General features: G+C 48.4%; 1 protein-coding gene across 1 annotated transcript; it reads right to left on the reverse strand.

Moving 5' to 3' along the window:
• Positions 1 to 8,830: 8,830 nt before the first annotated feature.
• On the reverse strand, positions 8,831 to 25,490 carry Serpina9 (serpin family A member 9). The gene is made up of 5 exons (XM_051150881.1): positions 25,214 to 25,490; positions 19,687 to 20,333; positions 12,170 to 12,443; positions 10,441 to 10,588; positions 8,831 to 9,337 (listed from the first exon to the last, which is right to left on the reverse strand). The coding sequence occupies exons 2-5, from the start codon at positions 20,315 to 20,317 to the stop codon at positions 9,137 to 9,139; spliced, it is 1,254 nt and encodes a 417-aa protein (XP_051006838.1). The 5' UTR covers positions 20,318 to 20,333; positions 25,214 to 25,490; the 3' UTR covers positions 8,831 to 9,136.
• Positions 25,491 to 26,383: the final 893 nt, after the last annotated feature.

Below are 26,383 nucleotides of genomic sequence, written 5' to 3' on the forward strand. Positions count from 1 at the left end.
GAGTCTAGGACTGCAGATAGACTACTGCTCCTGGTGCCCAGAACACCTGCCCACCAAATTACAAGAGCCGCCTGCTCTCAGAAGGCAAGGGGACACTGTGTGGAAACACATTTGCTGGTGGGGTGCCTTCTAAAGTCACAGGCTCCCTCAAGCCCAGTTTATCAGCAGTTCTGTCTGCTTGGGACTTTTCTTAGGTAGAAAACCCGGAAGACATAGAATAACTGAATAATTGGAAAAGTAAGGGCAGAAAATGTGAGGGAGTTGAGTTCAGCATCTTCCTGTACTCTGGGGCACCCCAAGGTGACTGGCAGAAGGGTGTGTTTTCCAAGGAATACTGAGCTGTAGCCAGAGGCCTGGGCTCTGCAGTAATTCTGTCCCATTTCTACCAGGGCTGGGTGCACTGGAAATGTAGTGCACTTAAGTTCTTCCCAGGCAGGTTCTCTGAGATAATTCAGAACCCTATTCCTGACTTATAACCTCGCTGCTGAGTGTTTGTGGAAGTGCTGGTACATTGGGCACATTGCTTCATCGGTCTGCAGACAGAGGTGTTGACAAATGTGTGGGGAGGCTGTGGTGGGGGTGGCGTCCCAGGTTGTGACAATGACTATATTGCTGCTGCTTCTCAGCTGAGACTCAGACACCTGGGAGCTATTGAGATAGAAGAGTCATGGTCCTCTTCAAATGCCGTGCCAATGTGTTCTCGTCTGTTTAAATCAATGCTCCCGAGACTCTCAAGTCACAGAACTTTTTACCCAGGTGTGAATATAGAAAAACTGAGGCTTAGAGCTGGCTAGGCTCAATTCCAGACCTGGGCTTCTTTGTATGGGCCTCTGTGCAGCTTTCAGAACTAAGTTCCTAGTAAAGTTGCCATTTTTTGCTTCGAGCCCTTTCCTTGTTGGCCTGCCAGGGACATTGGGAGTTCATGTGTCAAGAGTCCTGGGGGCCTGGGTTTTCCGGAGAAGATGACTGAAAACCTGAAGCTCCAGTTTCCAAGATTCAGAGGCTGTGCTCAGCAAGGTCATTCAGGGTCTCATTGTCCCCGTTTCTGCCTCTAAGCCAAAGGTAAGCAGGCAGGCAGGCAGACAGACAGACAGGCAGACAGACAGACAGAAACAGCTCCACTTTCATTTGGGGTACAGAGCATACTCACCGAGATGTCACTCAGGTGGGCACAGCTCTACAGCCCGCACTGCCTCCTGCTCACAGGCGGTAATGTTTGAAGAACACAGCATAACCTGGTCGATATTTGTTAGGTCGATTCCTGGAACTGACAGGAAGGCAAATGGGACAACGGAAAAAGGATTTTTTTTTTTTTTTTTTTTGGATGTGTGCGTGTCCTGGCTGCTGTGCCACAAACAAGCGAGTGACTTGTGCTTGTCTGATAATGTTGTGACACTGGTGGTGAGGGGGTTAGGGAGTGTGGGAGATGCTGACACGTGTACTGGGGCTTTGCAGGATCCAGCAACCCTAGCGGTGAGATAGTGAGAAAAGTGTGGCCATCCCTACTTCACAGAGAGAAGCACACGGCCAAGTGACTTGCTCACAAGTTACCCCAAGCCTTTGCCACTGTGCCAAATCATCCCACTGTTTTATGGACACTTTAAATAATATGAAGTAGTAGAATCTGTGCAGAGCATGGAAGATTCTGGAGAGAAGTTTACTGAGTGTTGAAAGATGTAGAAAATGGGGACCGGAGATGTGGCTCAGAGGCTGAAAACGCACTGCTCTTGCAAGGACATGAGTTTGGTTCCCAGCGTACACAAGTGAGTGTGTGTGTGTGTGTGTGTGTGTGTGTGTGTGTGTGTGCGTGCGTGTACGTGCACACATACACACAAACAAGTAGTGAATGTACACACTTTTTTGTTTTGATCCCAAGTGTGGGATATGTAATGAATGTAAACTTGTTTTTGTTTCGATCCCAAGTGTGGCATGGGGAACAGACTTGTAAGAGAACAGCTGGTGTTTATCCACTAGAAAACAAACCACCTCTGGCGGAGGCTTGAGTTTTGCCAGCTGGAACACATCTGAGAGAAGATACCTATATGAGCCCAAACCAGTAGGTGGGGGTTTCTTGGGTCTTGGTTTTGCTTGGCTGTTCATCGCTCCATTTTGAGACTCTCCTAGAGAGACTGCTCCAGTGAAAGCTTCAGGGCTCCAGGTTCCAGCTGCTGTTCCAGGTTCCAGTAGCAACTTTGGTTGAATTGCTGGTCTGCTGAAATCCTGCCGACTTCTTCAGGGGAATCACTCCCAGGAACTGAGTCCAAAAAGATCCACTTCTCCCATTCCCATTAACCTCTTTTCTCTCCTATCTAGGGTAGGTGGGTTGGAAGGGAAGTATAAATAAAGTAGGTTTGGAAAAGGTTGAAGCCTACACACACACACACACACACACACACACACACACACACACACACACTAAAAAAAAAGACTTGTGAGTTGGGATGCTGGGTTTTTGTTTAAGAGATCTTTTCCTGTTGGAGCAGGTATGATTTTTATGTTCATGTGTGTGTGTGTGTGTGTGTGTGTGTGTGTGTGTGTGTGTGTAGGGGGATGCTGTGTGCATATTAACATGGAGGCCAGAGGCCAGTCCCAGAGGGTGTCATTTCTCAGAAGCCACCCACCTTGTTTGATGAGTCAGAAGAAGACATACATACACGTGGGTGCAGGAGGTGCCCAACACATACGACCTCTGGTAGCTTCATGTTCTGAGTCTCCCGGCAGCCGGTATGATAGGAGAATTGGCTGTGCCCAATAACGAGCCTCTCTGCTCTTGTCTCCACTCCCCTACACTCGCCTTCCACTTCCTAAAATCAAGTGCCATGTATGACCCCCCTCCCCCCACCCCCAATGGCTGCTCTGAGTCCTGCTTTCCTGGCTGGTTCTCTAGACTGATCTCTTCAGGGCCCTGGGGTCACTGATTGGACTATGCCAGCGTCTCAGGGAGCCCAGTGAGATTACAAGCACAGAGTACCACATGTAGCATCTTATGTGGGTGCTGGGGATCCAACCTAGGTCCTTGCGTTTCACTTCACCGACTCAGTGGCATCCCGAAACCCCTTTGCAGGCCTCCGTGTTCCTCAATTTTCTTCTAGAGCACGTGTCTTGATCTCAACAAGACTAACAAAAATTTAACATGAAAAAGTAGAGTTCTTTAATTTTACAAGTAAATCTCACCAGCAAGGGGCATTTTTAAGGTATGACATATCACAGGAGGCTGCCTGACTCTCCAGTGGGAACTGGGAGTCTCCAGTTGTCACAGGGCTTTTCCTGACCCACCTGACACAGCGTCTTCCTGGAGCAGCACTTGGAGACAGTTGGTAACGGTCTGCTCCTCTCCCCACCTTGAATATTCTCTCAGCTTCCTTTTGAGAGAGAGAGAGACTCTCAAATATAGAACCAGCAAACAGCTCAGTGGATGAAGGCGCCTGCGTCAAGCCTGACCACCTGAATTTGAATAGGGAAACTGAAGATGGGAATCTGCACTCTTGACTCTTTCCCACTGTGGCTGCACGTGGGGTCCTGTGGGATGCAGAAAACACAGTGTGGGAGAGATGGGGTCAGGCCTGAGATGTAGGGAAGAGAAGCCATGTGCCCTTGTGTCCTCACTTAGGACCAGGCTCTAGCGTCCCCTCACAGGAGCTCCTTACCAGGACTCTGGGACTTGAAGGAGAGAAAAACCTATGTTTTAGGATCCCAAGTGTGAGATTGGAGCTGTCTTGAGAGAACAGGTGAGGTTAATCCACTAGAAGACAAACCACCTAGTGCAGGAGCTTGATTGTTGCCAGCTGAAAAGATCCCGTGAACTGACTCTGGGAGGAGATATACAAATGAGCCGAAAACTGAAGGCAGGGCCTTTGGAGACTTGGGATAATTTTGGCTATTCATCACTCCACTTCCAGACACTCCTAGAGAGAACTGCGAGGGGTGGGGGGGGGGGGGGGGGGGGGGCAGAGGGAGGGCTTTGGGGCTCCAGCTCCTGCTGAAGTTCCGGGTTCTGGTTACTCTAGGTTCCAGCAGAAGAAATCCTGCTGGTTATGCCAGGAGACTCATTCCTTGGAACTGATAACTTTATGGTTTTGTTATTGTGTTCCTTAATCCTCTTATTCATACTGTTTTGGTTAGTTGGGTTATAAGTGACATATGCTCAGTTAATACCTGTAATAAAATATATTGGTTAGGAAAACTGAGCCTACAGAGACTGTCCTCATCAGGCAAGCCCTGCCACCACATTCCCTGAGAGTAAAACTTTATCCCCTATTCCACCTCCATGGGACCACTGGAAAGAGTGGTTCCTCTTTCAGAGGCGCAGCTTCCTGTGCTTTGTTTTGAAGGCTGCTCTCAGAGTGGGTGGAGCAGACACCTGTTGCAGAAGGTGCCCGACACTTATGACCTCTGGTAGCTTGATGTTCTGAGTCTCCTGGTGCCAAAATGATAGAAGAATTGGCTGTGCCCAACTCAACTCACCACTTCCTAACCAAGGGCTATGTATGACACCCCCAACCCCCCCTTCCCCAATGGCTGCTCTGAGTCCTGCTTTCCTGCTGGTTTTCTAGAATGCTCTCCTGAGGGACTTGACCCCAATACAGGTGCCTCATATTGGCTGCAACAGCATGGCCCTGGCTTTTGGTCAATGATCACACACGCCTGCTTGCATCGGGGCCTGGCCTGTGTTCCTCCCTCTGAAGACTCTTCCTTGCCCCACCTCAAACCTGGTCAGACTGCCTACCTGCTCTCCAGTCTGAATTTGCCCATTTCCCCCTTTGCAGCCACCAGCCAGCCATTTCTTGCAGATGCTCATGGGACTGCTACATTGCACCTCACCTCCCACCTCCGAAACTCCACTCTTGCACCATCCCGAACAATCACAATAAGCAAAGGAGCTCTGCTTCCTTTTGTGCATGCCCTATCTCCTGCCTAGCGTGACGTCCCCACCCCTTCTGCTCCTCAGACAGACACCAGGCCCTATTCATTATTCATTCTTCAGTTTCAGCCTAGATCTCTCCTTCAGAAAGCCCCCCCCCCCCCCCCCCGTGACCACTCCTCCCCAGCTGCCTAGGCTGTTAGTTCTTCTCCTGGGTTAATGCTTGTAGCACAATGAGTCACCGGACTCTTCTCATGCTGCCTTGCAAAAAGTGTCATTTCCCTTTGGTCTGTGAGACCTTTGTGGTGTGGAAATAACCAGTATATAGTTGGTTCTTGTTGCCTGTTGTGTTGGTACAGGGCAGGCACATGTGTGTGCTGCCAATACATGCATGTTGGCAACACAGAAACGCACTTTCTTACACTCACAACCGATAGGCAGCTGACAGATGCTGGGGCAGAGGGTGGCATGTTACCCAGCTGTGTGCCCGCTCTTGGGAGTATAGCGCTCCGATAGTGAGTTTGTTCCAAACTCAGGGTCACACAGACACAGCCTTAGTTAAACTCTGTGGAACATGACCCAAAACAAAAACTAGTAAATATGGGCCAATGCTTGTAAGGAAGAAAGGGGGCTGACAGGGGTGAGAAGAAAATGAGAGAGGGTAAGAGAGAAACCTGAATGCATTGTATACATGTGTAAAATGGTCTAAGGACAAACTTTTATTAGTAATAAAAGAGACTCACATTCTTTTCTACGGTCATGCCTCTTTCAGTATGGCATGGTCACCTGTGACAGAGGAGGAAGGAAATGTGACTTATAGGTCACTTCTGAACACATGACTTGTGCTTTTGAACAGCAACAGTGGTCACCCCTGTGCTGTAATGGAGCCTGTACCACTCATGGGGCCCTGTGCGACATGCCCTCTGCGTGTTATATCACACCAATCTTCACAGCTACCACACAGCAGGTGATGTTACCACTGTCCCCAAACTCATTGTATGTGGGCTCCTTTGATTGGTGGAGAGGAAGAGTGTTAACACCGGGAAGCAAGCATGCACCATGGAGCAGAAGGGGCACATTTTCCTGCAGCCGGTTCTGAGCTCCAGGAAGGATGGAGGATGCTGGGTGTCAGGTGTCAAGGATGCTTCTCAAGGGTGGGGAAGTGGGGAGGTGGGTGATGGGTAGGAGCCAGGATGATATTCTGCAGAGATACCTGCCTTTCTCCACGGCTTTCAGCTTATCAGAAACATCATTGCTGTCCGGCTTCTGGACGTCAGCTGCGGTAAGAGCAACAGTGCGCATGGGCGGTGCTCCCTGAGATGTCTTCCTCAGCCCTCAGTGTGTTTGCTCATGTGACAACCCAGTGACATGAAAGCCACGGGTTCTTAAGAAGGGGGATGGAGCACATAGAGATTAAACAGACAGAAGTGGTGCACAGCCTGGGGGGTGGGGCAGGGCTGCCTTTCCATATACCCGAGAAAACCTGCACTGAGACCCCTCTGTGGTCTTCAATCCTGAGCTTGTTCCCTGCTGCCTCTTGCCTGCATGATGGGTACCTGTCTTGCATGCAAAGTCCCAGTGTCAGACACCAGAAGCCACTCTTACCCGTGTTTGTGTCCTGAGAGGGCAGGGACACAAGTGGAAGCCAGAACTCTGCACCTGATGATCTTCCCAATCTTGGTACCCATAGGAGTGCTCTTAGCACTCGTGAACAGACCCAGCCTCTTGTCTGAACCAGTGAGTGTTAACTCTTCCCTCCCTCCCTCCTACCTCACTGTAAACTCTGCAGTGTGGGTGTGAGTCGTGAGCACACCCCATCCTCAGGGGCTGCTTCTACCCATAGTAGGGCCCAGTTCAGTTAAATACCTGCAGACTGATTCTCTGAGTAGGTGATGAGGAAGGGACATCCACTTAGAATTTCCAAATAGCTGGTGCCCTGGGACAGGTGCCCACATGCTCTATTAACACTCTTTAAAATATTCCTGCATGGACAGGAATGGCCAGCCATTGTTTTTATTTACATTCTAAGGTGCTTAGGTAGCTGCCAAGGATCCAGCTCAGCCATCCCACCTGAGGGCTGGTTAGCATGGGCGAGCTGGTATTCTGCACCCTGGCCGAGCAGAATGCACAGTGGGAGCAGTGAATAGCTAAACCGAGAAGGAAACATGTTCCATCGAGGAGATGCCTGGTGTGCAAGATGTAGAGCTTGGCTAGAGTAATAGTTCCTTGTCCTTCTTACTGTAAGCAAAAAAACAACCTTGGCAAATTCAGCTCAAGAAAGGAAAGGCTTGCTCTACCTCATGGTTCAAGGTACAGTTCAGAGAGGTCTTGGTGGCTGGAGCTTGAGGCATCTGGTCGCACTGCATCCGTAGTCAGGAAGAGCAATGTTTGTGTCTGGATTTCTCCTCTGTATTTAGTCAGAGATATCAGACCAAGGAATGGTACCCCTCTTCCTACCTCAACCAACCTCATTGATAGAAGCCCTCACAGCTTCTTCTCTCTGTCCGCTGACACTCCATCCTGACCATCACATCTGCAAACATTGTACAGCTGCCTCTGGAACTGTATGGGCAGCTCGGGCCCTTGAGCTCTGGATTCAGGACTGGGAATCTATAGTTTGTTTGTTTAGATGCCCCTTTGGAAATGTTGTCACCCTGGCCTCTACTAGCTACAACTGCCTTTAGAATATTGTTAGTCATCTTGGGTGAGACACTCATGCCAGGCTTTCTCTTTCTGGGCGTTTTGTAGTTGATGATCTTGACGTCATGGGCCAGCCCCTGGTGGTGAGTGGTTCCTATCCACACCTCATATGCAGCAGTCAAGCCTTCCAACGTGTATTTTGCTTCCTGCCCAGCAGAGGGCACCCCACTTGACTTCCTTTTGAAAGTCAGCAGCAGTCCCCAGGGTTAAGTCTGGTTTTTTTTCTTTCCGGGTAACAGAGCACTAGAAAGCCAACACAGGGTCCTTAGGTGACACATTTAGGATGGTAGGAAGCCAGAGCCTCCAGAAAAGGAACCCCAGGTTTGCTGAAGGTTGCAGGGGACACGTCATTGCTGAGAAATGAAGTGGCCAGGAGCCTACATGGGACACCTGCAATGGGGGCAGAAGGGACCGTGGGGAATGAGGGTGACCTGCTGCTGCCTCCAGGGCCCAGGACATTCAATGTGGCTTTCAGAATGTGGCAGCCTGTTGTCACTACAAACAACCATATCCAGGGAGAGGCTGAGAACTTGAGGGCTGTGTCACAGGGCTGAAAAGGTGGCCTCATTGAAGAGGTCTTTTTTTTTTTTTCCTTCCCGAGACAGGGTTTCTCTGTGTAGCCTTGGCTTTCCTGGACTCACGTTGTAGACCAGGCTGGCCTCGAACTCACAGACAACCCATACTGTGCGGACACTTGTTATGCTCAGGGAAACTCTAAGGTATGGCTGTTCCCATAACTTACCTGGCTTAGGTCACTGTCCTGGGCAGTGTGTATTCCTATACCATTCTCTCTCCAGTTACTTGAGTGCCAGCGTTTATCTGAGTGTCCGTGACACACAATGCTGCAGCCACAGGACCATCCTACTGTCCCTCTAATGCTGGCTTATCCTGCAAAAACTCTCTTGCCTCTCCTGTGAGTATCTTGACTATCCGACACAGCCTATGTGGCACTTACCCTATTTTGTCACAACCTCCTTATGCACAGATTCAGTTCCTCGCTATTGAATGGTCTCTGTCACGTAGACCTAGCATGCCAGGACCCTTGTCCTTGAAGAGCTCAATAGGCTTGACTGAGAAAACGAGAGAATGGATCAATGTAGCCACTGCAATGTCACAAGTGACAACCCAGCCACTCAGATATGAGCTATCTATCACTTTCAGAGTAGGGCCCTGGTGATAGGGGTAGGGGGTGGAGGGGTCTGTTGCCACTGAGTTTATACATCAGGTTTATTGAATGCAGTGTTGGAAGCTGGCAATTAGAGTAAGGGAACTGAGTTATGTGTGCCATTATCCCCCAGAGCTCTGAAGAATGGAGCCCCGCCTGCCCTGCCACACTCCAGAAAAAGGCTATGTGGGAAAACAAGTGGGGGAACCACTGGCAGGGTGACCGGGCTCTGATGTCACTTTGATGATTGGGCCCCAGAGGGCTATCCCTGAGGCCAATGCATTCTTGTTTGGGTCAAGTGGACCTGAAGCAAGGAAACAAGTCTTGACATCAGCCTGCGAGCGTCTTCCAACACATTTCTTGTTTCTCGTGCATTGTCAACATGAGACCAGGCCACAGTTCACTTCCACTTACATCTTCCTGGGATTTTCAACTTTCCCTAGAAAGAGAATAGACTCTGTACTTTTTTCTAGAAGTAGAATCAGGAAGGGCTTGTCGAAGGAGAGGACAGAAGAAGGGGTGTCCCTTGAGCGGACTACAAGGTTGGTGGTGGTGGCTGCTGCGGCTTCTGTTCCTTCCTCACTGACATCCAGCACAGCTTTGTGAGCAACCTGTAAAAGGGGGAACATGTGTCAGTGGTTCCCACAGAAGCTGTGACATGAGCCTACTGCAAACCCCCGCAGACCAATGACAAAAAAAAAAAAAAAATGTCCTCAGAACTGTATCTGAGCATCACAGTCCATTAGCAAATCAAGAAATTAAGCCAAGGGTCAACAACCTGCTGAATCTGGACTTGGCTGTGGACTTAGGCTAGACAGATGACCCATAAACAAAGAGACGTTCTGCAGGGGATTGGGGATGCAGGGGATGGCACTGCCAGGCTAAGCGACTACAGATGCAACTATTGCTAAAGCATGTGGGAATTGAATTCAACAATTTCTCACAAAAGGACAAAAAAAATCTGAAGTTTTAGAACCCAGACTCCTTCAGGACAAACGTCATAGCTTATAGGTACAAAACGCACCTGGGCAGCACCTGCCATGGTATCTGCTTGGGATACCAACCCACCCTGGCACCTCAAGCCGATCTTCTTCCACTGAAGCCAGACTAGGCAGCCCAACTAGGGGAAAGGAACCCAAAAGCAGGCAACAGAGTCAGAAATGTGCCCTTCTCCCGTTGCTAGCGGACCCACATGGTGACCTGCAGCACACCTGTTACATATGTGTAAGGGATCTTAGAGGCCTCTCCTTCTCTGAGAAGAGGGAGACGATAGAATCAGGGTAGGGGATTGTGAGGGCAGGGCTAGGAGGAGAGGAGGAAGGGGTTTGGGATCAAGTTGTAAAGTGATGAACAAATAAATAAAAACAAACAAAACCCAACTGCTTGGGAATTCAGCTGCAGTGGGGAAGGCAGGGATGCTGGGCTCCTGTTTGCTCTTCCACTGCTAGTATGTGGCAACAATGCTGCTTTCTAGGAACAGATCTGCTTTTCAAAGAAGCACCAACTATTTGCTTGAAGAGGGATTATGGGTATCCACCAGTGAGATTTGTGGTGGCTGTAATGGCCCAGGCCTTGCAGCCATGAGCCTTGGCTTTTCCTTTGGCCGTTAAACATCTCCCCATCTCCAGCCTGCCACCTTCTCAGAAAGATGAGAGTACTTTGTTGGCTGGCTTTTCCAGCATGGGCTTTCTTACAAACATCTCCACCAACTCACTTTAGAAACCTGCAGGAAATGTGTCTTTGTAATTCCGGAAAAGTCAGCATTTGCGGTAAAGGCATCTCGGATCCCCATTTGGGGGAGGATGGTTTCCAGGTTGTAGGAAGCAGAAATGGAAAACTTGGGGATGAACACCTTGATCCACCTATGGGCAACGGAAAGGAAAAAGACGGGGTTAGGGTGTCTCCATCTCTGCTTCCGTGTGGCATTTTTTGGAGAGTCTGCTTTCTCCAGCACTGTTAATGGCTTGCCAGAGAAATCCCCATGTCCCAGCCCCAAAGCACCAGACCGCTCTGTCTATGACCCTCCCAGATGAGCAAGTCCATTTCTTGGAATCAGAATAAAACATAAGGACCCTATAATCAAGTAAGAGCCAGAGGTGAGATGATGGCACAGCAGGGGAACCACAGCAGAAACTAAGAGGGACATCAGGAAGTGATGGTAGCTCAGGGACCAGGCACATTACCTGGCCCTGCCCAACAGGATTTCCTGAGAATAGTGAGCCTTGATAACCTCCCAGAGGGACAAACCCCCAGAGAATGTTTTACCATGCTGGGACTACACCTACACCTGCCCTGTCCAATATGGCTGCCACTGGCTGCATGTGGCTACTGAACAATTTGATACATGTCTACAGCACACAAGGAGCTAAACTCTTACTTTAGTTAATTTGTTCATTACACTGATTGATAGATGGCGTTTGGTGTCACGTGTGTGTGTGTGTGTGTGTGTGTGTGTGTGTGTGTGTGTGTGTGACAGAGACAGAGACACACACAGAGAGAGACAGAGAGAGAAGATCAGAGGACAACATTTTGGGGATCAGTCCCCTCCTTCTTCTTACTTGAGGATCTTGAGGTTCACACTCAACCTGTCTGGCTTGAAAGCAAGAACCTGTACCCAGTGAGCCACGCCACTCTCCTTTAATTTCATTTCATTTTGCGAATTCAGATATGAATGAGCACTTGTGGCCAGTAACTACCATATTGGACAGTACAAACCTGGAGTTTGGCATATTTTCTTCTTCTGTAATGATTTCCCCACCCGAGAGCAAACACTGAACATTTACCATGAACCACTCTCCTAGGCACATTCGGCTACATTTCTCTCATTTTAAAAGATGCTCAGGCTTAATTGTAGTCCTTTGCCTATGTTTATATGCTTAGCTTCTCTCAGAAAGAAAAGCACAAGACATTGGGGAGGTACCCCAGTCCTCATCTGATAGACCTCCCTGACATCTAGTACCACAGACATCTCTCTCTCCCACTGGCCTGGGCATCCCTGTGTTCTCAGGCTCCCTATGTGTTCTACCTTCCCATAGCCTCCCCACTGCCTTGTCTTCCTCCTCCATCCACCATTAATGTGGTGGGAGAAGAGAAGAAACCCTGAAAGCCTGCAGCGTCTCTTCATTCTCACCTTCCACCTTTGTCAGTGACACTGCCTACATCAGAAGTGCCCCCACCTTCACCACAGCCTCTATGTGTTTATGTCCTACCTGAGGCAGGCGAGCGTAGGGAACAGCTCAATGATCTTGGACTCCACTTGATCTGGATGATACACACAACCACTTCCAATCAACGTACCTAGCAACCTGCTGGCCACCCAGAGTCCCCACCTTCACAGAATTGCACACACACCTGCTTTAATCATGAAATCATTTACACATTGCTCTCCCTCCATCAACCCATCTTTGGATGGACAGCTCCTAGCACACGACAGCGGTACTCACCTTTTCTGGAGTGTACGCCTCCACTTTCTCAGCCTCCTGGCTGACAGGCTTTTCTCCAGCTGCCACATCTTGCCCTTGTCCGGGAGGACAAAGAAAGCCATGGCGTCGCCCTTGTAGTCCATCTGCAGCACAGTGCAGCCAAGCTCTCTGTCCACACCAAAAGCAAACAACTCCGTCTGGTGCATCATGGGGACACGCACAGTGCTGCCCTTGCTCAGAAGGAATGGGAAGCTCCTGTTTGTGTTTGCAGCACTAAAGGGCTGTGTCCAGTTGGCTAGCGTGGGGGAAAGAAGAGCGAGATTAGGTCAGTGGGTGTTACACCCCTGCAACCTGCCAGGTAAAGACAGGCAAAGAGGGGAGATGGGGATCTCTGAAAACTCAATTCTCCAACAGACAAAAACAAACACAAAAACGAAACAGCCATGACTAACATTGTGAGGCCCAGACTTTAATCCCCAACACTCCTCACACACGTACCGCACACACCACACACACATATAAATAATACCACACACACATACACCACACACACACATATAAAACACACTACGCACACACTGTACCACACACACATAGCATGCCATATACATATCATACACAATGCCCCCTCATACCACACAATACATTCCATATACATGCACACACACAAGGCACAAACACACGCATCACAACACACATACACACATAACAAACACCCCCATACACCACACACACATATGTGCCACATATATACACACACATGCCACACACACACAAATACACTCTACACACCACACCCCCACACAAACCACACATGCACTTGCATACACACAGAAAGGAACCCACACATGCTACGTACTTCCACTCTTACATGTACTTTCCCATACATACAACATACACTGTGTACACACCAAACGCACCTGCACACATACAAATACACTTCACTTATCTAATACTACACACACACACACACACACACACACACACACACACCTGCCCACAGTGGTCATAATAAATTCATTTAGAACTCTGAAAAATACTCAAATTCTCATAGCTAGCTGAGAAACAAAATATTAAAGAAAATAAGTGGCATCTTGCTAGCAGCTGTGATGTTAGACTCAGCTTAAGTTTCTCCAGCACTCCACCTCACTCCCCATTCTGGGTGGTCTTGAAAATTAACAGCCCACAACAGCAGTGAAATCAAGATGCAGCTGAGCACGTGAAGGTCTGCTTCTCAGCTTGAACATAGTGGCTCACGCTTGCAATCCCAGAACTAGGGAGGCCCAGGCTAGAAGGTTGTGCACTTGAGGTTATCTCAGGCTACAGAAAGAGACCATACCGCAGAGCATCAACAGCCACAAGCTTATTCCCAAAGAATTGCCTTTATCAGACCTGCCTCTGCCATACCAAAAGGATGACTTATAAAAGCTGTCAGTATTTAATCTGACTTGGCGTTCAACCAAGGCAAATACCATTTCCCCGAGGACATTTGCCAAGACAGTGGCAGGCGGAACTCTAAAACACCTCGGGCAGTACATAACAGTTGACACAAATAATCCACTAACCACAAAGCTTAAGAGGACAAACTGAGAGGAGAGGGGGAAGGTCTTATCAGCAAAACTGACAAAACATTTGTCTCTACGAATCCACCCTTCCCAAGACATGGTCCCAGCCAGCTGTGGTGACAAAAGGAGAGGTCATCCAAGACAAGTGGCTGAATGCTGGTGGCAATGGCCAGCCTTGTGACACCCTGACTGGCTCTGCTCCCGTCCTTTAGATCAACACTAGTCTAGAAGGATTCTAGACTGATTAGTGCAAACGGAGGGAGAGGAGCAGAACTTGGAGAGGGGCTCAATATTTCATTCCCAAAAAATTGTCATGGTGTGACCTGCATGGGGGCTCCCCAAAGACTCCCCCTCACACAACTACCTGAGGCACACTTGGTGCCTAATGCCTTCTCCCTAGAGGTGTGGGGGTGTATTTCAAATGCAAGTACAGACAAGTGTCCTCACTTCCTGGCTGTCTGAAGGGTGGATAAAAGATAAGACATAGAGATATAAACAAATAAATATCTAAGGAATCAAATGTTTACAGAAGATTTGGAAACTTCCAGCATATCTCACACACACAGGCCCAAGACATGAGTAAAGCTATAGACAGCTTGGGAAATAGCTGGGCATTTCAGAGTTCTCACTGCCATCTGGCCTTGGCATTCACAAAGAGAAAATAAAAGGTTAGTCAAAATTATACACTAGCTAGCCAAGTGTGGATGGCAAGTTGTAATATGCACACAACGGTCCTATGCAAAATTGGGGAGATGTTCCAGCCAAGAAATCATCTGTGACTTTAAAGAATTCACTCAGAAGAAATAGGAAACAGTTACCACAATGAACAACTACAAGGATAAACCCTCTGGATGGGAAAGTTATTGTCTAGAATTGATTTATACTATTTACAATGTTGGGCTGAAAACATACAAATGGACTGAAGACATGGCTCTGAGGCTAAGAGCACTCACTCCTCTTGCAGAGGACCCTGTTACAGCTCCCAGATTACATGTTTCTGTAGCCCCAGGTTCCAGGAGAGCCGATGTCCGCTTCTGGACTCTGTAGATAACTGTGCTGTATATAAACATTTAGCACAAGACACATATGTGCATATACATAACTAAAAATAAATAAAATATTTTAAAAAAAACAAGCAAAAATGGGATATGAAAAGAGACAGGAAAGTATGCCCCCAAACTTTAGGGGGTGGAGAGTGGTTAATGAAAGTGTTCCTAAGGAAAACCAGATATGGCCACAAAGCATAAAGACACTCAAAAAGTTAAAAGAAAGCATTTAAGTAAGCATCTAAGCAATAAGAGAAATGATTTGGAGTCATTATGTGTAGTCCAGAGTTGGAAAATATGGTAAGAGAAATGAAGATGTCACTAGCGAGACTCAACAGAAGATTAGAGCCAATGGAAAACAGTAACACTGAGCTAGAAAATGCATCAGTTAGCTCTGTAATATGAGGACTATTGAGAAAGAAGATGGAGGGAAGAGGACAACACATCAAACACCTGCGATACACCATCAAGCATAGCAATACACCCATCATGGGACTCCCAAAAGGAGGAGAGAGAAAGAAAAAAAGAGAGTGGTTACGGGAAGAAATAACATTTGGAAGCTCCCCAACCATAGTTTATAAAGATCTTCCAACACAGTTAACAACTTCCAGGCTTAGGCACACCACAATCAATCAAAAGACAAAGAAGAGACTTCATAAGAAACATCTCCTTTGAGGTGGCCTCAGTAAGATTAGCAGATGATTTCTTAACCAGAAAGTATGAGGATCGAACAGCAGCTGGATGAAGCAAAAACAAGCCAGCTTTCATCAGTGCTGCAGGAGCCTCTCAGGCTGGATTGCAGCAGTAACACGGATTCATACCAACTCAGAACAGACATCAACAAAGGAAGTTATGCTTTAAACATGAAAGACAACGTAAGTATTTTGGAGGTGGACGTGGTGGTACACACTTAAATTCCAGCACTTGGCGGCAGAGAAAGGAAGATTGCTGCAAATTCAAGTCCAGTTTGATCAAGAATGAAAATTCTTGACTATAGAGTGAGACCCTGTCTCTAAATAAAGGAGAAAGCCAAAATAGGAGAGCATAAGGTTTCTCTTTTATGCTGTCTTCTCTGAAAAGGCAACTCACAAAGTGATTACAAGGCTGGGGAGATGGCTCAGCTGTTAAGGCACTGACTGCTCCTTCAGAGGACCCAGATTCAGTTCCCAGCACCCACGTGGCAGCTCACAATGGATTGTAACTCCAGTTCTGGGGGATCAGACACCCTCTTCTGGCTTCTACAGGTATGGCACACATGTGGCACACATATACACAGACATTGATCATAACATAATTGAAACAAAATACATTGATCATAAAAAAATCTATATTGGTGAGCATGCATGTGTAGAAATATAATATATGACAATGATGTCAAAGTGATGGGGATAAATGTAACTACCAAAAAATGTTTATAACTATTGGAATAATGATTGATATTAACACAAACTACATTACAATTACATGGTAATTGTAATCCCCACTTTAACCCCTAGGAAAGTAACTAAAGTGATAACGAAAGAAAAAGGAATTAAAAACTAGGAAATTGTAAACTAAAAAATATTTCAACCTAAAAGATGCCAATATGGAGACATTGAGGAAGGAAAACACACAAGATATACAGAAAATATAGTGAAATGACACCCATGTACCCTATCAACATGAATAAATTTTGCTCTGCAGCTAAAAATGGACACTGGGAGAGGTAACTTATAATTGTACTCTCAAGAGATATGCACTGTTTAGAGAGACAAAAGGCCCAAGGAAAGACGGCAAATGCCATTAGTCATTAGGGAATACAGAACAAACCCACAACGAGTTACTACTGCCCAGCACCATGGCTGTCATCAGAAAGACAGATAACAGGAAGTACTGGGGCTGGTGAAATGGCTCAGTGGATAAAGTCACTCTACTTGACAACATGAGTTCAATTTCCAGTGATGGAAGAAGAGAACCATTCCTGTATGCTGTCTTCTGAATTACACACACACACACACACACACACACACACACACACACACACACACAGAGAGAGAGAGAGAGAGAGAGAGAGAGAGAGAGAGAGAGAGAGAGAGAGAGAGAGGAGAGGGAAGTAAAGTGAAATTTAAAAAAGAAAAAAAAATGGTAATGAGAATATGAAAAAGACCGGATCCCTGAGCCCTTGTTGGTGAAAATGAAAAAAATGCTGTGGGCTCTGTGGACACAGCTCCTCACTCCTTAGCAGGTGAGGATGGAATTGCCACATGACCCTGCAGTCTCTCTCCCGGGTGCAAATTTGGAAAGGTCAAAAACGGCATCCACACAAATGCAAGTTGCCTGATGTTCACAGTAAGGTCATCACAGTGGCCCATAATCTGACACATAGGTGCGCAGACTGCTGCAGTGTCCACATAACAGTGTTTAACAATGTTAATGAATGAGACTTGGGAGCTAGCTCATGCGTTTGGATCCATGCCTCGCAGGAGCAAGGTCCTGGCTCCTATTCACAGCATCAAACTAGCAATAGGAACAGAGACTGGGAAAGAAAGGAAAAGTACAGAAAAGAGAGGATGAGTGAGTGGGGTGCTATTAAATGTTAGACAATATGGATGAAACTTGAACAGACACAGAAGCCTGGGGGGGTGACATGGCCTGGAATCGGTGTCATTTACTTTGCTAGTAATGTCTAAAACAGGCAGGTTGCAGAGACAGACTCTAGGGGGAAGAACAGGAATCCGGGGCAGCTCCTTTCCTGGGGTGGGGTGGGGTCTTCTTTCTAAGGGGGGCGGGGCAATGTGCTGTGGAATTACAGAAAGCGATTGAGATCTGTCTTCCAAGCAGATTCTCACTCAACTTCGGAACAGTGTCCTCTTAATACGCTGTCCTTGTGTGAACAACAGTGATTCTCCACCTCCCAAAGCTGCGACCTTTGATACAGTTCCTCGTGCTGTGGTGATCTGTTGACTCTGTTTCTTAGCAATTAAACTTTATTATACAACCCAACTAGCTTATACAAGAAGGAAAAAAGGTTAAAGGGACAAAAGAGTGAACCTTCCAGTAGCCGTTCCACGGGAAGGGTCCTTAGGTGTCTCTGGCCTGCGTGCTGGTCCAGCCGGTCCGCTGCTCTCCCTGCGCTCTCTCACCCAGCTGACTTTGTTGTTCTCTCTTCCCCCAACTCCCTGAGTCACGTGGGAAGGACCGTCTCCTTCTCCCGGTGAGGGTCAATTAGGAAGACAATAGTCCAGGTGGGGTTCCCAGGTCTGCTTCCTGAATTCCAGATCCGGATGGCTCCACTCAGTCTGTCACAAAGTATTCATGGGGTGCCCCAAGGGTAAACCCCGCCAAGACTGCTCCCACCTGTGACAAGGCTTATTCTTTCCCACAGTGATCCCCTGTCATGAAATCATTTCGTTGTTACTTCATTGCTTTAATTTTGCCACCGCTGCTACTGAATGTAATGTAAACAGCTGATTTGCAGGAGATCTAATGTGCAAACTCTGTGAAAAGGTCATTTGCCGCCCTCCCCAAGAGGGCGGCAACCCAGAAGTTGAGAACCACCGCTCTAGACAGATAGGAGTGACAGCCACCAGCTTGCCTGTCTTTGCAACCCAGCACAGCTTTGGTGAAGATGCCAGCAACCAAAAATACCGACGTGGACACTTAAAAATGGTCTTACGCTGTGTGCACGGCCTTTCATTAGAAATAAAGCCAAAAGGCTAATACATAGCAGATGAAAGTAACTCACCAATGAAGGAAAGCCGACCAATTTTCTTTTCCTCTTTTCTGTGTTTGGAGGATGTGCGGTAGTGGCTAGATTAATGGGCGGGTTGGATTAGTTAATAGAAAAATGGACATATGGATGAAGTGCTGGCTTGGTGAGCTGGTGGTTGGGTAATGGGAGGATGGACGGAGGGAAGGAAGCACAAAGGAAAGGCGAAAGGAACCATGGCACAGTGGCACAGACAGCTCTGAAGACTTAGCTTCAGGCATGGTCCTGTGAGGTTGTGTGTGCCTGCTGGTCTCCCAGCCAAGCGGCATAGACTGGCACCGAGTTGGCACTTAGTCCTTGGCGGATCGCCTATAGCATCACACTTAGGACTGTGGAAAAAAGGAGGGACAGAGGTACAACCTGAACTCAGGACCATGAAACACCACTTGTGTAACAGTGTCCTTGTGAACAGCGAGGCTCCAGACAGACACGAGTGACAAACCGGCTTGTCCACACCTCTAAACCTTTGGAACTGTTCTCATCATTGGGATGGCTTTTTAAAATGGCCTGTCAGGGACCCCTGTGTCACTGCTGTGAAGTTTCCAGGCAGTAGTAAGATAGTAGCTGGTGGCAAGTTGCAGGCTCTTTTCTCCTAAAGAGATCCAGAGTGCATGTCGGGAGGCAACAGGGGGCCTCCTTCACTGAACGCAGTGTCGGCTAGCCCTGAAGGACAGTTCCTTGCTTCATGCTAACACAGAGATGAATGAGGCCCCATGTTAATTAATGAATGGAGGCTAGAGAGAAGGAACAAAAGACAGCCAAAAGTGTACAGGCAGCTACCTGCAAAGCTGATGGGAACTCGGACACACCCTGCTGTCTAGGGCTTGTCTTATACACCTGTTCCCTTGACTACACAACACCAAAGAGAAAAGAAATGTCAACCGGGGTAAGCTGGGGTTGTGTGTCTGTTGGTAGATGATTTGTGTGGCTTGCAAAAAAGCCCTGGGTTCAGTCCCCACTGCATCAACGGGGTGTCGAGAACACACCTATAATCCCAGCACTATGGAGGTGGAGGCAGGAGAATCGAAAAGTTCAAGGTCACCCTCAGCTGCATAGCATGATGGAGACCATCTTGGAATACACAAAACCCTGACTCAAGAAAAACAAGCAAACAAACAAATACCCAAGTAAATAAAAATGGAAGGAAAGGGAAAAAAGAGAAAGAAAAATCAGCCTCACCTTTAAAGAAGATGTGGTTCACCAGGACCATGGCTGCCTGAGAGTCAAGGTCTTGGATTACGTCTACCACCTTGCCCTTGGTTTCCTTCTCCACATAACGGTTGATCCGGGCCTGAGCGCTGACAGTGTTTGAGAAGTCTTCAGAAAAGACCTTTGTTCCATAAAGCCTCTTGACCTTGTCCAGAAAACTAGCCTGCAGCTGCAGCTCCTTCCTGATGAAGAGGACACTGCCCATGCGCAAGTCCCGATCTCTATGGCGCGCGTTCAGCGAGCGGACCAGTTGCTCGAAGCCCAGGTGGATGGTAGGCTCCAGCGCGTGTGTGTGGTTGAAGCCAAGGCTCCGGAGGATTTGCGTCTTGGTGGCCGAGCGGGCCCCCAGAGACAGCATGGCTAGGGAAGTAGAGATACTTACAGGAGAAAAAATGACATTCTGACCTGGGCTATCCTGAGCTAGCCTCTGGTACAGGAAGAAGGCGAACCTGGTGTTGCTGGGAGACACCTGGGAGACTGGGTTGTTCTTCGTAGTGGGAGGGTGGAAGGACTCTCTGATGAAAGGATTGGATGCCAACTTGCAGAAAATTGGAGCACAGAAGCCAACCAATAGGAGAGCTCGGTAAACGGAAGGGCCCATTTGGAAGGAAGGAAGTCTGTAAAACAGAAGGGACCCATTGTGGGGGGGGGGGTGAGCTGAGGGCCCAGGTGGGGACCTCCCATTCCATTCGAGCCTCACCGAAATCCTGCCAAGTCAGAGCCGTGTATGTTCTGACCCTACAGAGGGCAATAAAGCCTCGTGAGGGTGTGGCTGTGTACGTTGGCACAGTCATAGGCGCGGCTGTATGGTAGCTGGGATGCCAGTCAGGGTTCCAGCCCAAAGTTTTACTATTTCCTCCGTCGACTCCTTAAACCACGAGGAAAGTGAAAGAGTGTTGCTTTGCAAACACTAGGGCCCACATCCCGACTCTGAAATTCAGAAGTGACTCCCATCCTTTCAGAGATGCCTCTAAATATTTCTGTGTGGGTGGGATCATTGCCTCCCCGCCCCATCTGTCCCCAGGCACACGCTTTTTCCATTGTATACACATCTCTGAAAACATGTAAACCGGAGCCTGGAGCTGTAGTTCAGTTGGTAGAACGTTCACTAGTGTGTGCTAAGCCTGGGGTTCCATATCACCACAAAACTAGGTGGCAAATGCCTGCAACCCAGACACTACTGGGAGGCAGCAGTAGGAAAATCAGAAATTCAAGCGTATCCTCTACTACACAGGGGTTCGAGTCCAGCCTAGGCTACATGAGACTGTACCCACACAAGACAGAAAACCAGTTTGTAGTTCCAGCATTCAGGAGGTAGAAGCAGAAGCAGGCGGATCTCTGAGAGGCTGAGGCCAGCCTGGTCTACACAGCAAGATCCAGGCCAGACAGTGAGACTCTGTCTAAAAGAGAGGCAGGCAGATATTACAGGGTATGCCTGGGACCTCAGTACTGAGGTGGGTGGGGGTAGCTAACATGGAAAGCTTGCTATGAACTCCAGGCTAGCCTGAGCTACATAGCCAGATTCTGTCTCAAAGTAAGGAAGGGGAGGGGGAAAAAAAGAGCAGAGAGGAAGGAATGGAAGGAAAGGAGACCACAGAACAGATAGCTGTTCGTGGAACCATGAGCTCCCTGGTGGTTTTTGAGCATCTGGATCCAGTGGGGCTGCCCACTTACTTCCTCAAGCCTCAACTAGAAAGACCTTGGAACGAGAAGAGTCAGGATCAGAGTGTCAAAGTGAATTGTTTGGCCTAAATGTTTTTCCATACAGGGTGATCTGTAACCCAACTTGCTATGTACACAGACCAAAATCTATCAGTGTTAACAAAGGGGAGTGCTAGCCAATCACAGATGGCCAACCTTTCAAAACAGGGTCAGAGAATGTGGTCACAGCCAGTTAGGCTGTCCCCGGTTCACTTGTATTTTCTACAGGTCACCTGCTGTCACTGTGAATTAAACATGTCCATGTGGAACTTTATCTTATTTTATTGTTTGCTTTCTGGCTCTCCCAATGTAGCCCAGCCTGGCATGAACACTTGATCTTCCTGACTCCTCCTCCCAAGTGCTGAGAGGACACATAGCTACCTCCATGACTGGTAGCTGGAGACCTCTGAATGGCTTCTGGTCTAGGACTGCTGCCTGATTCTGTCATTAGAAATAAAGCCAATTGAGACTTGCAGAACCAGGGCTTGGGGAGGTAACTCGTCAGTAAAGTGTTTGCCTTGTAAACCTGAGGACCTGAGTTCAATCCCCAGAACCTGGAGGGGCAGAGACCCATAGAACCCTGGGGCTTGCTGGCCAGCCATCCTACTGGACTTTCCACCAGCAACAGATGCTGCCTCAAAAACAAAGTGAAAGGCACCATTCATGAGGTGATCCCAGAGAGCGCCCTCTGATATGAACAGGAACATACACATATGCACACACATACACACACATGAGATATACAAAACTGGATCTGTTGTCATCTTCTCTTTCAAGACCACGTGGCTCAATGGCAGTAAGAGACTCCAGCAGAACAGGGCTGGGTCTACTACACCAGCTCTGAGATTCATCAAAGGCAAGGAACTTGTCCTAACCTCGGTCCTCAGTTTTGTTTTTGTAAACAAGAGTCAACCTTACAGGGTTGACCAATTGACAGCTGCACAGTAAGTGCTCAATAAGTGACTTTCGCCATTGCTACCAGTTAACTGACTTTGACAGTTAGACTTAGGGGTGATTTTGTGCAGCGATCATTCTAGAATACCCAGTTCCCAAACCACCCTCATGCAAAAAAAAAACCACCATCTGTAAGATGTCTGCTGTAAGACACTTTTATGGAGGTGCTCTGGCCTGGGGGCTTGCCTCTGAGATTCTGTGAAGGATGAAGACAGTGGACTAAAAGGCAGTGTGGGACCTGGGCCAGGTCAGAGGGGGGAAAGAGAAAAGCCACGTTCCCGCAAGTCAGAAGCTTTGAAGTCCTTTCTAGAACACTCTCCTTATTTTCGAACCTTCTCTCTATATTAGACAGCCTCCCCTGCATCACCCTATTACAAGTCCCCTACCCTCTGTCAAAGTTTGCTTCTGGTCACTTACTGCCACTTACTCTTGTCATGAGGCCATCTTTACTGACTGAGAAGGAAAGACTTCGCTCACAAAACAAGATTTAGCCAACAACTGAAACAATTGTTTCATCAGATGTGGGGAAGGGAGAAGACAGGAGGCCCTTGGTCCAGAGCCACAGGTTACTTGTTTGTGTCATACGTGGCCTCACAGCATGGTCGAACACTTCCCACAGCATCCGGTGTGATTAAACTTAGGAGGGTCTGCCTGGAGAAGCCTAACAGCAACCATTACTTCAGCTTGTAGCCTTGCGTGTGCCTGCTGAGTAGTAGGGCTGTCTCTGGAAGGACACTCACAATCCTCACTTCCTGACTTCTTGTCAGTCTGCTTTATGCTGACCCCAAGATGACCACACAGAGCTCTGTCTCTCCTTTCTCCAAGAGTCTAAGAGACCGCATTACGGGGTGCCAGCCAAGCTGCAAATGGAACTCTGCCATGCCTTCTTTTCTCTCTTCCCCTCCTTCTCTCCTGCATTGTCCTGAAGGCCCTGGACTCATCTCCCTCTCCCCCCCTCTTCCCCTCCCCCTCCCCCCTTTCTTATCTCTCTTCCCCCTCTCTCTGTCCCTCTCCCCCTCTCCCTCCCTCTCCTCTCCCTCTCCCCCTCCCTTTCCCTCTCCCATCTCTCTGTGTATCCTTCAATGGGACATTTCCCAGAATCCCCACCATCCCTGCCTTCACAGCCTCTTGGGAGTACAGGCAAATGCCCTCCAAAGGTTGACCTCCCCTGCTACCTTCAGCCCTGATGATGCTCAGTGCTGTGTCTCTCTGTTTGCCTGGACTAGACAGCAATAGCCATCTACTGTGAGTTACCACCCACCCGTCTCTCCCCACAACCTTGCCTGATTCACCTCCCCATCATCTAACACCAAGGGTGGCTCTGATGGAAAGTGAGCCGATGTCTGCATAGCACTCAGCCAATGCGTATGGTGTGCAATGGGCAGGCGCTTGAAGCAGCTGCTTCTTGCTTTGTGCTTGGAAGGAGGAAGGTGCAGAATGTCCCTCACTATTCATAACCAGTGGAGAAGGAATGAAGCTAAAGAGAATATTGCCTGAATATATGGCATGAGGCTGTAAGGTCCCCTGTATTTCGGCAAGGCTGCATCATGTTGGAGGTCAGAGAAAGGAAGTCCCAAAGGGGTCCTTCTTGAAAAGATGGGGGTTCCTCAAGCCCCCCACCCAAAGCATCATAGTCTCTGAAAATAGCTCTAGCCAGAGCTCACTCTGCCAGCTTTCAACTCCAGCCTCACTCCCTCTCTAGCCTTCCCGAAGATAGCTCTGGTACTCTCATGGCTGTCTCAACTCTTGCCTCTCTCCTAGCCCTGCCAAGCCCACTGCCCTGTTGTACCTCCAGTATATGTGTACATCCTGCCAGTGGGCTCCACCTGTTGAGGTGACAGGGACCCCGTCTTTCCTGGGTTTGTCCCATCTAGGCCTATCCCTCCCATTAGCCTGGCTTTTATCCCACCCTCTATTGTCTCTCAGAGCTATTACCCAAATGCCTGCCACCCCTGTCACTCACCACACTACAGGCAGGGCCAGCACGTCACTCCCAGTTCCTCACAGCATTCTTGGAGCTCAGAAGAGACACTCAAGCTCCTGTCATGTATCTCTTTTCCCACTGTGCCCAGTCTCGCTTGCAGGTGCCCAGCTATTCTGTCATCCTATAGTTGACCACAATTCCCAGCTTCAGGTGCTTCCAGACCCAGCCCGCGTATAGAGTATTCCATCCAACGCACACCCTTCCCTACCTGGAGCCCCAGCTTTTGTAAGGTGTCCTAGCCTGGTGGCTCTCGGGCTGGCAGAGCCCATTAATGTACCTTCTCCTCTGCCCAGTGTACCTGGGAAGCTGGCTCCACTGCCACTGCTGGCCAATGTACTTTCCTACTGACTGCAGGAAGACATCTTTCCAATGGGCACGCACCTAGACACAGGACACATGCAGCCACTACACACACACACACACACACACACACACACACACACACACACACACGAAAATATACATGATCACCCTCAGCCAGCCATCTTTCCTAACTCCCATCAAAAACTGACCCTCAGCCAATGAGCTTCTTCAGCCTCCTGTGGGAGTGGATACTTTTGCCTTCATCTCCACTCCTCCAACTGCTACTCTCCTTGTGGCCATCCTGGAAAACCCAACTCCATCTTCTGTACCTCCCTCCTTCTCCCCACCATCCTCTAAACGAGCTCCTACAGCCACAAGAAAGCACCCACAACCATAACCAACCTTTCTTCTTTCATCTGTTTTTGGTGCCATCTTGTCCATCCTCAAGTGTCCCTGACCCTGCACCCTCATTTTTAACTCATAGTCTGCCTTCTATAGCCACAGAAACCAGACCCACATTTACAGCCAGTGACTGTGTCTGAGTGTTCACCTTACCTGCTTTCCCAGTAGGACAACAAAGGCGACCTCAGCTCCTGCTCCAGCCAGCCCTTAGGCAGCTGGATTTTGTGCAAACATCTGCTCCTCCTCCTCTTTCTCCTCCTCCTCTTCACGGGGTCCAGTCGTCCAGTGATCCTTATAAGCCAGCAGGCTTCATCTGCTGGCTGGCAGCTCTCACCTCTCCCTCACAGCTCTCACCACACCCACAGCTTCCTTGTGAAGAGATGCAAATGACAGAACACTTTGTATCTCTAGCCAGGTCCCTTCCCTCTGAACTCTTGCATGGCTAACTGCCTCCCTGCCAGCGCCTCCTAATGCTACAAGCCAGTTCCAACACAATAGACCAAATTGGAATCAACTTTGACAGTCTGCTTCCTGATGAGAGTCACAGGCAAACATCAGCATCTGCACCAGTGGTACCCCGTCCACCAGGCCATCTGAGCCTCGGAACCATCCTTGCACTACCACTACCTCTTCCTTATTTCAAGTGTCATCCATCACTAGTCTTGTCAATACACCTCAAGTTAAGACACCGAGAATGAGGAAGCGTCTATGCACAGTTGACTCTCAGGGAGCCTGGTGGATGGTGGTGGCACTGATGCAGCTGCACGTAAAGATTTTGCTGTAACTTTTGTTGAGCTATGCTGGCTCCCAAAAAAGTCTCATCTCCCCTGCAATGGTGGGAGACCTGTCACTCAACTGGCACAGTAGGGCCTCTTCCACACCATCACACATCCAAAGAGCCCCTCGATCTTGACTCCTTAAATCCTATTCAGCCTCATTTTAGGATAATCACTTTGATTTTGCTTGGACCCTATTCCTGGAGTATCTTTCTTCCAATTTTCCTTCCAATGAACACATTCTTTGTTTAGATCCCAAGTCACACCATCACCTCACGGAAGCTGTCTTTGATGACCCATGTGAGAAAAATGGCTCCCTGTAGGTGTTTCCGTGCCGCCGTCCGCCTGTTGGCAAAACAATTACTACTGTTGTGATTTCACATCTATGTGGTATTGAATGCTGCATGATTCAGGGCTCTTGACTGTCTTGTCCTCCCTGAAGACCCACTGTTTGGCCAACACTTAATGTGTTCTGTGAGTGCCTGCTGAACGGATGACTGAGCTAAAATTAAACTCAATGAGCAGCTTGCCTCTGAGGAGTGGTGCT

This window comes from Acomys russatus, chromosome 1 (genome assembly GCF_903995435.1).
Source record: "Acomys russatus chromosome 1, mAcoRus1.1, whole genome shotgun sequence".
NCBI lineage: Eukaryota > Metazoa > Chordata > Mammalia > Rodentia > Muridae > Acomys > Acomys russatus.

Excerpts from the sequence above, each read along its gene's own strand:
- Serpina9 (XM_051150881.1), bottom strand. The coding sequence starts at position 20,317 with ATGGGCCCTTCCGTTTACCGAGCTCTCCTATTGGTTGGCTTCTGTGCT. Across the intron at positions 10,589-12,169 it reads AGGCGTACACTCCAGAAAAG|GTGGATCAAGGTGTTCATCC; the intron begins GTGAGTACCGCT and ends CGTTGCCCATAG. Across the intron at positions 9,338-10,440 it reads ATTTCCTGCAGGTTTCTAAA|GTTGCTCACAAAGCTGTGCT; the intron begins GTGAGTTGGTGG and ends CCCCTTTTACAG.